At 45.4% G+C, this 13018-nt stretch overlaps 1 protein-coding gene across 2 annotated transcripts in view; it reads right to left on the bottom strand.

The window, feature by feature from the left end:
• Positions 1 to 9132: 9132 nt before the first annotated feature.
• The window catches only part of Hapstr1 (HUWE1 associated protein modifying stress responses), a 28942-nt gene continuing 25056 nt past the window's right edge, over positions 9133 to 13018 (bottom strand). The window contains exon 5 of one of the 2 annotated variants that reach the window (NM_001106972.1): positions 9133 to 12158. In NM_001106972.1, the coding sequence (NP_001100442.1) occupies positions 11914 to 12158 (245 nt within the window). In that variant the 3' untranslated portion in view covers positions 9133 to 11913. The remainder of the gene's footprint in view (positions 12159 to 13018) is intronic. The other variant, XM_006245754.5, reaches the window with a different exon arrangement.

Here is a 13018-nt window from a genome sequence, read left to right on the forward strand (position 1 = left end):
GCTCACTGGTTAAGAACACTGACTGCTCTTCCAGAGGTCCTGAGCAGCCACATGGTGACTCAGAATCATCTGCAATGAGATCCGATGCCCTCTTCTGGTGTGTCTGAAGACAGCTACAGTGTACATAATAAATAAATCTTTTAAAAAAAAAATACTATTTCCTGTGTTTGTAAATACGTACATACTGAGGCTGGAGAAACGGCTCAGCAAGACTGATGCTCTTTCAGAGATCCAAGTTCGGTTCCCAGCACCCACATGGCAGCTCACAACTGTCTGTAACTCCAGTTCCAGGCGATAGGATGCCCCTTCCTCTCCTCTCCAAGCGCCAGGCACACACATGGTACCCAGACATAAGCACACTTACACACATAAGACAACAATACACATTTTTATCATTGTCATTTTATTTTCGACAAGGCCTCATGGAGTCCACTGGCCTCGAGTTCACGGATGCAGACACCGACCCTGAAATCCTCTACTTCCTAGACGGGGATTACGCGTATTTGACACTGTGGCAGGTTCTATGCTACCAACTGAGAGACATCCCCAGCCCCGTGCGTACTATTATGAGCCGTGAAGTCGTTAAATTCATGTAAGCCTAAATATAACTCAAAATAGAAACCATAATTACATCCTACAGACAAGGCAGCTGAGGCAGGAAGATAGCTAGGTTTGTTCAAAGTCACACAACTCATTAAATGCCGGAACCAGGACTCAAGTCCTGCAGTTTATCTCCAGAGACTGAATCTCGGTATTGAGTCACACGTTTCATACCTCTGATCTACATAATGTTGTCTAATATTCTACGTGAGAAGTTTTTATCTTTATGTGTATGAATGAACCCATTCATGAGTTGGGGGTGGAGGGTCCGAGAGCAGCTTTGATGTCAGCCCTCACCTTTTAACTTGTTTGAAATAGGGGCTTTTTTTTTTTTTTTTCTGTTGCATACATCCAGACTACCCCAAGCTTCCAGGGACTCTCAGTATTGACACGGAAACTTCTGGTTTCTTTGGAAAGTTACTTATGTCAAATGTTGTTTTGCTGGGGCACACGGGTGAAAGGATGTCTTGCTAAAGCATGTCCTGAGACAGACACAGGGAAAGGAAGTTTGGGTACAGCAGACACGTGGAAGGACCTGTGATGAGAGAGTATAAATGTGACCCCACAGCAGTGATGGATGAGCATGGCTTCCCCTTGGTTTGCTCAGTCTCGCTATTCTACGCTAATGATACGCATGCGCTGGCCCGCCTTACATGGTGTTGTTGAGATTAACTTGTAGTAATGCAGCCATTGAGAGAAACTTGTCCAAGAACTGCTCATGAGGCTCCTGGGGTAGCTTGCCGCTTCTGTTACCTCACTTCAGGATGTTTGGCGAGCATGGTGGCTTCTTCAGGATTGAACTACAGCTGCAGGTTCATGCCTGGTGTTTGGCTGAAGAGAGGACTGGTCTGCAGCTGCTGGACTGTATTTGGTGTTTGCTACAGGACTGAACTGCTGCCAAAGACTGAGCTCGCCCCCAAAGAACTATGGCTGAACAGGTCCACTCCCCCATATCCTAATAACCTTCCTCTTCCACTGCCTCTGCTGGGTGGTGGGCTAGAGGAGAGTTGGAACCCTTACTAAAAGTAGGTTGCAAAAAATTTGTGCCTACACAGTATTCCTCCTATAGTGGATTGAATGAGAATGGCTGTCTCAGTTTGGGTTTTATTGCACTGAAAAGACTGACTTACAGTTCAGAGGTTTAGTCCATTATCAACATGACAGGAAGCACGGCAGCATAGACAGATGACATGCTGCTGGAAAAGCCTAGAGTTCTACACATCTTGATCCCCAGACTGCAGAGGAAGCTATGTGCCACACCGGGCATAGATTGAGCATGAGACCTAAAAGCCCACCCTCACAGTGACACAAACACTGTTTCCTCCAACAAAGCCACACCCACTCCCACAAGGCCACACTTCCTAAGAATGCCACTCCCAGTGGGCTTATGGAGCCCAATTGTTTTCAAACTACAACAGCTCCCATAGGTACATAAGTTTGAGTGTTTGGTCCCCAGTTAGTGGAACTGTTTTGGAAGGTTTATAAAATATGGCCTTGTTGGAGGAAGTGTGTCACTGAGGGGTGGCTTTAAGGTTTCAAAAGTACATATACAGCTCCTAACAGGCCCAGAGTGTATCTATGTCTCTCTCTCTTCACCCTTCCCACTTCTCCCTCCCTCTCTCCATCCCTTCCTTTCCCTCTGCCTGTCTGCCAGCAGATTGGGATGTTAGCTCTCATCCCCATGCCTGCCTGCTACCATACTTCCTGCCATGGTCATGGGCTAACAATGTCCCCAATTAAAAGCTTTGGTTTGTCTCCTTGGTCGTGGTGTCTCCTCACAGCAAAAGAATGGTGACTAAGACACCTCCCTTTTCCCTGTGGTAACACAAGGATGACAGAAGCGTATACACTTGTCCATGGAGTATGGGAGGTCAGGTTCTCATCTGCCTAGCAAAAGCTTACCCACTAAGCCATGTCCCTATCTCTACATCATAGCTGATGTAGGGAATACACACATATGGGCACACACCAAGCTTAATCCAGAAAGTCAACTCTCAGCATCTGCTTTGAGCATTCACTTAAGAGTGCACGACACACAGTATCAAGGCTATCAAATAACTCTGATTACTCTCCCATAGGATCTCAAGCTCGGAAGAAGCACAGAAAGGGTTCAAGTTTGAGGAAGACCATGGTGAAGCGAGTCACTCACCCTCTGTGAGCTAAGTGCACATTCTTGCCTCCAAGGTTACCAGATAGCACGTGTGTTCAAAGCACCCAGGAGGGTTCGGTAACGTTTATTAGGATGATGTGATAACTGGGACCCCCTGTACCCCAGGGCTGCTGACAGCCGTTCCTGAGGACTGGCCTGCTTCCTGTTTGTTTCAGCCCCACCTTCCAGAATGCAGAAAAGTTGGTGCGTGCTTTGCTTGTGACCATGAGTTGTTTCTGGCCAGTGGTTAACAGGTTTGTAACCACAGCTGGACCCTTTGGAGGGACTTTGGATAGAGTCCTGGAGAATGGCCCAAGGGCACCACCACCTCCCTCATCGGGAAATGAATGAGAAGCTAGAGGACTGAAGGAGGACCTGAACCTGACATAATAGCACACTGGAACCTGAGTGAACCACCAGCTCAAATCCAGGACAGGAAGGAAGAAGGGGAGGAGGTTAAAAACCTAGCAGCTTCCTGGAGGTGCCAGCACCAACCCTCTTCAGGTTTCCCAAGCCAAAATGGCCCCAAATCCAAACCTCCCAGTGGGTTTTGTGCGGTCAAGGTGCTCTGAACACATGAGCATGGAATGGAGGCACAAACCGGTAGTCTCAGGCCAGCCTGACCACAGTGTAGGAGTCTCAAAACGCAGTGTGTGTGTACACATGCATGTGGGTGTGCTTTAGCCTGGTCAAATCGCAGAGGTAGGTACAGGGCAAATCCAGTTTTCCCCAATCTTGTCTCCAAACAAGATTTACCTGACTGTCCTTAAAAAGGTGCCCACTGTGAAACCTACTACTCTCAAGGAGTCACCTATTTGCACCACTTACCTTCTCACACCTCACATACCCACCCCCTTGGCTCAGTACTCTAAACTTTAAGACGATGTAGGCTTCCATCGGGTCAGAGTGCTGTGACCCAGTTTGAGACAATGCAAGGAAGGCCAGGGTGAAACCAGTGCTGATCCTTCTACTGATGATCCTGGAGAGTCCCTTGGGTGCTTGGAAGTTGGAAACAGTGTAGTTCAGAGAACTAGGTCTTGGTACCTGGACCCTGGGTTAAGGCAGCATTTTCATTGGATTCAAATCATGCCTCGCTCCAGACTTTATTAGCTCTGAGACAGCATGTCTGGAGGGCCTATTGCTTTAAGGCCCTGGGGGGAGGGGCCCTCCTGTTTCCCTGGAAGCAGCTCAGCGCTGTTTTGTCTCCACAAGCTTCCACCCAAACAGGAAGTGAGTCACCTTAGAAGAATGTAGGGTTCCTGGCTGTAGAGGGACTCAGGCCGACCTTGGATGGCCCCTATTGCAAATTGAGCTTTTGTGGAGGCCTGGCTCCAAGATAAGAAACAGTCCAGTATCCGCAGGCCTCCCTGGATGATCGTAGCTTCGGAAGGCCTTGGAATCATCCAGGTGCGCCACACCCAAGCTTTCCAGAGTTATGTAAATATTTGCGCTCTGGCCCTGGGCACTTACAGGTAAGGCACTGATGCACCCCACACACCCCAGTATTTCCTTGATTTGAACCCAAACATAAGCTAAACAGGAACTCTACAAGTGCTTTCTCAACAACACAGAAATTAGATACTCTGGTTCTGATGATTCAGCCATTCCCGTAACCCTTCAATGCCTCATAGTTCTCATCAGTAATATAAGAAGGTATTTACGACAGGAGACAAAGCCAACCAGGTTTATGCAGACATATTAAAACAGTAAATCACTAAGAAAATTGCAAAAGTCAGGAATTAGAACTTCGCACTAGAACATGTAACTGGGGTAAGGGAAGGTTCCAGTGGCTCAGAAAGACATCGCCATTAGCTCAGTGAGAACTCCAGCCGTTTCTTCCATGCCTCTGAAGTGCCAGCTGGGTTTGGCGTGCTAGAAATAATCTGCATCTTCGTTAAGGAGCCTCTCCTTCCAGATACTGATCCCCTCAGTACCTTGTGCAAGCATGTTCATTAAGTACCCAGAGACATTAGTTTCCCTGGCATTCCAAAGGTGCTAGAAACCCAATACAAGGTGGAAGCTTCAAGGAAAAGGCTTAAAAAGATTACATAGGAGGGCTTTAGACACAGCGGGTAAGGGAAAACCTGGCGTGGTACTGGTTTGCAAGGGCAGGTGTTTGTGAGTGGTTTAAGGGTGGAGCATCCAGCCCCTAACAGGATTCAGGGAAGATGAGCAGTAACTGCTTGTGTCCCAGGACGCCTGCTGAGTTTAATGCAGTGGCTGGCACACTTCAGAACCAAGTCTTCTCTGCTGCGTCCGTCAGGCTTGGCTATAGTGCAGTTTCCCTCATAGCTGCTGTAGCTCCAGGAATACCTGCCCTAGATGAACTGCAGGCCGGAACTCACCTGCACCCAAGTAGTGTCATTTAAAAAACATGAAGACAAATGACAGGACTCAGAACTTCCTTTTATTTAGTTCACCTTACCAGGGGGAAATGCTCAGTAGACAGAGCACCCACGAGAGCCCCTGGCTGTGCACACAAGGAGCCCCTGCCCCAGGGTCCCTGGGTCTAACTCTCCTTCCCAAGTCTCTGCCTGCCAGGAAAATTCCACTGTCACTCTGGAGGAACCTGCTGCTTGCCTGTGGTGAGGGCAGAGCAGCCTGAAGGAAGGGCTCCAGAGGCAGGATGGTCAGCAGAGACCTAGGCCCAGGGCAGCCAATTCTGAGGCTTCAGTTGGGGGATCAGGGAGAGAGATCCTGTTCTGCCCCAAACCTTTGGTCTCTAGATGCAATCACAGGCAGTGAGTCCAGGAATTCGTTTTAAGCCACGAGGTGACACAGCACTGCCAGGTCACATCAGTTGAGTCTCAACTCACCACAGCCTCTGACACTGTCAGTGCCAACTTCCTCCTGCCCAGCCCAGTGATTAAGCCTGCCCCAGAGGAATGCAATGGTCACAATGGCTTCCTTAAAGCCCAGGGCCTGAGGAGCCTAGTGCCAATTTATGGTCACCTACACAACCAACCAGGCAAGGGGCCAACGCAACATTCCTTCTGCAGAAATACCAGCAGCTCCTGAGTGGTGGTGCTCCCCTTACTGAGGCTTTCAGTATCTTTAGGAAACAGGGTCTGGTTTTTCCAGGTTACAGCTCGAGAAAGGCCGGTTCTAATAATACACAAAGCTGAAACCATGCCACTGGAGAGAAGAGGGTTTTAGAGTTGGAGGTTGGAAACTGAAGAGAGTACAGGAGAGCCCCCAGAGCCCAGGGAAACTGAGACAAGGATTCCCACATCAGATGGTGTCCAAGTGTGTACAGACATCTTCACCATGTAACAGGGTCCAGGAAGGGCTGCAGGGTAGGTAGCTAGAGCAAAACAGGATTTTCATCCACACCCACCAACCCCAATCCATGCTTCTAACCACACTTGTTCTGTAGTTCTTAGCAATCTAAAGACCCAAGAAAAAGAAAAACAGATTGTGAAAACTGTGGGCTTTGTTTGAAGACAGGGTTTCTCTGTGTAGCCCTGGCTGTCCTAAAACTAGCTCTGTAGACCAGGCCAGCCTCAAACTCAGAGATCTACCTGGTTTTGCCTCCTGAGTGCTGGTATCAAGGCGTGCGCCACCACTGCCTAGCTTTTTAAAACCACATTTCAATCCAAATTTCTCATCTAGGAAACATCCATACCCAGCCTGGTGTCACTAGTGCAGGGCCCAGGTTCTCACAACTAGGGTGATGTTGCTATGGCATCAAACAGCATGGTACCCAAGAAACTAGAGAATCCATCATCCAAAAGGGTGAATGCTGAGTGTGAGGTTCATCAGCAGACTCTATGAACACGTGTTTGTATTCTTGACTGTCTTTATACTGGAGACCATTGGTCCACAATGTGAATGAAAAACCACGATGTGCAAGAGGCAAGACTTAAAGTACTCTGCAACCCACAGTTCTATGCAACCTTAAAACACTTGCAGTTACACAATATTGCTGCACCTTGAAATCCACGTCCTGAGGCCCCTCACAGTGAAGAGCAATCAATCCATCCACCTCTACAATCCAGGACTTTGAAAAAGGATCCCCCTCTCCACAGGATTTCAGCCCTGGCACATGCACACCAAGAACAGAGAGCAATGGTCTAATTTCCTCAACGCTAACTACAACGGCCCAATCCTGGGTGTATTTAGGGATATGTGCGATCTAAGTACGCAAGTCAATACAGAAGCTACTAGGTCCCCAGGAGCTGAGACAGCCTCATACCTTTAAGACCTTCCTGTGGCAAGGTGCAAACCACCACTCTAGGCCTGCAGAGTCCAGAGTGCCTTGATACCTATGCCGGAACTCTCCCAAGCAGCAGCAGACAATATAAGAACAGGACTTCCCATGGCCACCTCACCTGGAGCACAGGAGTTCCACAACAGCAGCTACCTGCCCACATGCCCCACAGTTTGGGGCAGACAGCACTCAGAAGTCCCCTACAACTCGGATAGACAGGTCCTTCCACCTGAGGATGAGTATTAAAGTGAGCAGCCTGCACAGGCTCACCCTTGACACCTTCCTATAATGGCATCCAGCACTGAAAATACTCAACACATGGGCAAGTCCGTGCTCTGAAGACCAACACACTGCATCCTACAACATCCAGCATCCACAACACACAGCACCCTATGTGCTGCTGGCCTCCTCCCCATTCCAGCTGCCCCTGGGACAAGATGAAATCAACAATAAGCCAATGGGACTGTTTCAATGGCTACACACAGAAATGGCTCATGAATAAGCTAGGAATGCTCCCTCCAACCTGTAACACCATCGCTCAGCAGGCTGAGGCATGAGCATCACTTAGGGTTCAAGACCAGCTTATAATGCAAGACTGTTCCAAAATTAAAAACATTTACAAATATATAGAAAATTGTTTATCATTTTAACTCGGGAGAGGGTGAAGAAAGGGACAACTCAAAAGGCTGCCTGGAATTTAAATTTTCCTCACAAAAAAATTTATTTTTCAATGGCCCACTGCAATCAATATAACACACTGAAAAATATAGAAGCTATCAGTCAACCCCATTCCAGAATTCTCAGCAAATGGGAGGATAAACATGAACATAAATGTTTCCAACTTTTAAGGAACTCGAGAAACTCACATTTATTTTTTTTTTTTAACCATTCAGAGATGATGAAACTGGGCCAGAAAAGGTAAAAAGCTAGAAGCCAGCCAGGCATGGAACCCACAAATCATGCCATAAGTCAGCTTCTTTCACAGGAGGGTCAGACTCAAGGTGTGCTGCAATCAAGTCCGCGTCCATGACGCTGGCTGAGATACGGGGCAACAGACAGGTGGCCTCAATGCAAGGATGGACCTGCAGTGGGGTGCATAGTCTGGAGGTCTCTTTCTGTGGTTGCTTTATGAACTCACTTTGTAACTGAGGCCAGACTGAAACTCTCTACCATCAACTAGGTTGGCTTCAAATTCATGGTGATCCTCCTCCTCCTGCCTCAGTCTCCCCAGTGCTGATGTGAGCCTGTTCCTTGCCTGAATGGTTAATTTCATGTGTAGAAAATTCTTATAAAGGTTAAGCCAGAATAGTTGCTACTGTACTATGAAAAGTTGGGACCTGCATAAAAAATACTCAAACAACAGAAGCAAGCTACCGGAAACCAGAAGAGCATCCACAAACTACACCACTGTGCTGGAGCCTCAACCACCACTTAGCACAAGCTGCTGCCTCCCAATTCCACACGAGCAGGCAGATCCATCCCATCAGACTGTACAGCCCTGCCCTTGTTCTAGCACGCACACCTGCCACACAGCAGGACAGCCTCAAACTTACTCCCTTCTCAAATCATGTTCCCACGAGAGTTTCATACACACACCTCACTACTCTGCACAGAAGCTCCCTGTTCCAGGTAAAGCCCCTAAACCACAGGTTTTAACAGCTTTCAGAACAGTAAGAGAGGTCACAAGCACTGCAAGTGCGACAAGGTCTCCTTTACCTAAGCAGGCGAACATTTAATTTTAAACAGGATTCCAAGCAGCATCAATTCTGAAGGTTCCCAAACCCTACTAATCCAAATAGTGTCCATCACAGTGGCACAGCCCTGTTACCCCAGAACTCAAGAGATGAGGTCCACAAGATCAGACTTCGAGGTCATCCCCAGCTACAAGGTGAGTTTGAGGCCAGCCTGGGCTACATGAGACCCTGTCTAACACAAATATATCACTAATAAATACCTCTATGTGGACAGTATTCATACTCAGAACTTAGAGCACTTTCCTAACACTAACCAGGCTGTGCAAATCTCCAACTAGAGGGTGTTTCAAAACCTTGATACCTTATCCCTTTGGTCACTTTTAGCCCATCCCTTCTCCCTAAACTGTATGTGACTACATCAAAATTACTGGGACATGATGACCAAAACAAACTACAGACAGGCCCCTGTTGTCTTTTTGATATTCTCGATGATTTATTTGGGTTATGGTTTAAGTGTATGCCATTACTTCGATGAGGTAAACTACAGTGAGGATATTCTAATTTTGCTGTCTAAGATATTGAGCATTGTAATAAAGTTCTTGAGCCTCTCAGCTACATTCAGGACACTGCAGTGGAGAACTTGGCCTGGCCTACTCCTGTCAGTTAATGACAAGACTAATGAACTGTGTTAAGAATCAGACTCTGTTCCCCATGCTCAAGTGCTTAGCTTCAAGAGTAGCCCGTTCTGTTCCTGATTGGCTGAAAAGGCCAAGCAAGCACCATGCCAGTAAACCGTAGCACTCAGGCAACTGAAACAGGAGGATCAAATGTTGTAAGTCAGCATGAGCTACACAAAAAGACTTGTCCAAAAAAAAGAAAAGAAAAAAAAAACAAAAAACAAAAACAAAAACAAAAAAGTCAGTGTCTAATACTACACTAGTATGTGGGGTCTTTGATGTTCTGCATCGTAACTAATGAAAACTTCCAAAAGATTCTGAACTAGAGCAGACCAACTCATGCTAAGATTAGAGAACACCTCACTTTGTACTGATGGGTCTCAGTTACTCTATTCTGGCCAGAGAGGAAAGGGACAGAGTTGAGAAGGACACTACATGTTGAATGCAATGGAAAAAAGTAACCAATGCTAAAGTTTTTAAAAAGTTTAATGGAGCCAATAATTCGGCATATAAATTGTGTTCTGGCAGACATTAGACCTGCTTTCTCTTACCAAAGAAAATGGCACGTTTTATCAAAATTTGACAACTGAGAGTAAAGGGCACTGAGATTCAGCTTCAGAGCACCAACTTAAACCAAACAACCAAGAATATCATTATTCAACTTGGACAGAGGAAACAGAACAAGGCAGGAAGGGAGATGAAGCATGTTCCTCGGTCTCAAGTCCCTCAGGAATGGGAGTTCTGGCTTCTTGTCAGAGCAATCACACCGTCAAACCCAATTCCAGAATTTATATTCACAACCACAGAAAAGCAAAATTGAACTCCATGTCTTGGTGTATCCTAAGGGAAGCCTGGAAGTCCTTGTGATGCACAGGGTCGTCCATTTAAGGTAAAATGACAGATTGCTATAATTCTTCCTGCTTTTCAAATAAAACAAAGCTCCACTTTTGCAAAAACTGAGAAATACCTTACTTTCCTTCCTAGTCTGAACACGGAGTTCACTGTTTTAAATAAGGGCTATATCTATGAGTACAGAACTTCAATTCACACAACATTTCTAACATTCCATTCACATCCCACTCAGTCAGTAATGGTTAACTTAGTAAGGTTTCTTCACAGAAAGGTTATTATTAATGGCTGACAAAATTGCAAACTTTTAACAAAGTGCTGTAATTACCAGAAAAACCCTTACACTGATTTGCAATGGTTACTAAGGATAAAAATAGAAGAAACTGAAACTGGACTACAAGTTTGCAAGGAAACATTTTCACTGTCCTACTTGATATATAATATAATAGGATAGGATGAATTACAGTACCTGGCAGGCTGACATCAGTCTTCTAAAAAAGACTACCATTCAGTTCAAGGTAGTAAAAATGCAGATGAAACATGCTCTAAAATGTTTGTAGCTACAAGAGGTCTTAAATTTACCCAAAGAAGACTCTAAGAGCTTTTACTTGGGTCTACCTAACATCTAGAGAACCTCCATGCGATCTCATCTTTTCCAGAATGAAATTCCAAACTGCATTTCTGAGAGAAATGGAGGGACAGGAAAAGTTGGGTTTTGCTATTTAAGTTACTTTCACATTAGTAGCAGATAAAACATTTATCATCTTCCACCTACTATGACAACTACACACAGTAGGGCATCCATAAAAATGCTTAAAAAAAAAAAAAAACCTAAAGAATAAATATCTACTCCCACCGTCCATTTCCTCTCACTACTACCAAACCAAAAAGGAAGCCCACTCTCAAAGATCATGACCTGTTTTCCAGGTCACTTTGAATGCAGTCTGTGTTTAACCATAAGTAAAGTACCCGGCATAGGAAGTAGTACTTGTCTTAAAACTGAGTTGAAGCCTACAGGGGTATTGTGGGGACAGTTTACTATTGCTATTTTCAGAGCACTACCACACAGAGTGATTCCATAAGAGTCCTGTGTACTGACTCAGTATTGTGTACTGTCTGCATGACCACCATAGCACCTCTTTACATCTCACAGTCACCAGTTACAACTGATTGAAAACTGAAAACTGGGCATAATCTGATAATCAGAAATTGCACGCTATCACTATGGAAACCAGGTGTGTGGGTTCAGTGTGGCTGCAAAAATGGAAGCCTGCAGACCTGGCTTGCAAGCCAGATCAAGGTTTTAGACAATTGTAGGAACCTGGCAATACTGTTTAAGTAAAAATACTCAACACAGCAGGAAATGGACCAAAAAATAAAAATAAGAAAGCATTCTATAACCAAATAAACATCTGATATTTCCTTTCCCTTTGAGAATAAATACAGTTAAGGTCACTTTTCGCCTTGGAACGGATATATGTTTGCCTATGATGATCTTGCTAATGACTACAATATTTCATGTCCTCTGCTAGGATTATAGTTTGAGAAAGCCATAGTTACAGGAGGCATCTACTGTAAATACCTAGAACTTCCTTTTATGGCAACCACTAGAGAATTCACTTTTCTTAAACAGTGAACAAGGGAAGATGGCCTCATGTTTCCTTTGCAGTAATAGTATATGTTGAGGATCGAGTGGCTTTCAAGCAGCATGGTGGGTGTGAAAGTGTCTGCAGTTTAGAGCATTCTGTTGCGTTTATGGGTTGGTGAGTCTGTAATGACATCGCCACACTGGGCTGAGGTACGCTTTCTAGTTCCACCATTGTCCAAGTGGAGTGCCATTTCTTCTGTTATGAAAGTGTTCAAATCGACATCATGGAGTCCATTTCTCCTTCGACTAGCATTCGGTCCACTGCTTACATGTGTAGGAGAGCCTGGGGTACTCGAACGCACGCTTATACTAGCCATTGCACCACTAAGACCTAGGAAGAAGAAAACAGGTTTTAGAATTGCTCGATTATTTGACCCTTTCGAAAGCAGCCCACTCTACTTTCCATGGTGCCACAGTGCACAAGGGTGCCTGCCGGTTTTCTTTGTAAGGGTCAGCAGTGAGTTAACATTTCTTCTTTAAAGACCAACCATATAGTTTTGACCTACACTTTTTTGGCAATAAAACCATTATACATAAAAATGGCAACCAGTGATTATAGAAGTTAAATGTACCAAGTACTGTACCAGGAACACCAAAATAGTCTCCCATCTTTCCATTAGGCAAGTGCTATATACAATTTACAGACCAGGACAGGAGGTCCTTGTTTAAAGCAGAGCATTTTGTTTGATCCAATGTCACCATTCTTACAATCTCTCTGATATGTGCCTATGTGTGATAATGCAGGGAAAGCAAAAAAGCATTTCTATGTCTGACAAATAAGATATAAGGTGACTGCATAGTGTTATCACCCCAAGCACTCCATTATTAAGCCTGAAAAAAAAAATCACTGAAAAATTATATGAAACCACTGGTGGGTGTGCCTGGACAAACAGGGGCTCTATCACCATCTGGGGTCTGGGGTGTATTTGGCAGACGCCCTTAAGATAGCTTAAGATAGCTAGCACAAGAGCCCATGCAATACCATTTCCAGTTCTTCAAAGAGAGGAAGGGGTAGGTAAAGAACCCTGTTTCGTGGTCTGCTCTTAAATGCAGGATGTATCCCAGCACTGACTGCTGAACCCTCACTGCTTAGAATGGTAGCAGTTAGGGAATGCTGCAATCTACCCTGAATATTCAGGCTAAGTCTGTGGAAGGCATGTGCCTAGTCAGGGCACAAGAACTGTAACATTA

The sequence above is a fragment of the Rattus norvegicus genome, chromosome 10, assembly GCF_036323735.1.
Source record: "Rattus norvegicus strain BN/NHsdMcwi chromosome 10, GRCr8, whole genome shotgun sequence".
Classification (NCBI taxonomy): domain Eukaryota; kingdom Metazoa; phylum Chordata; class Mammalia; order Rodentia; family Muridae; genus Rattus; species Rattus norvegicus.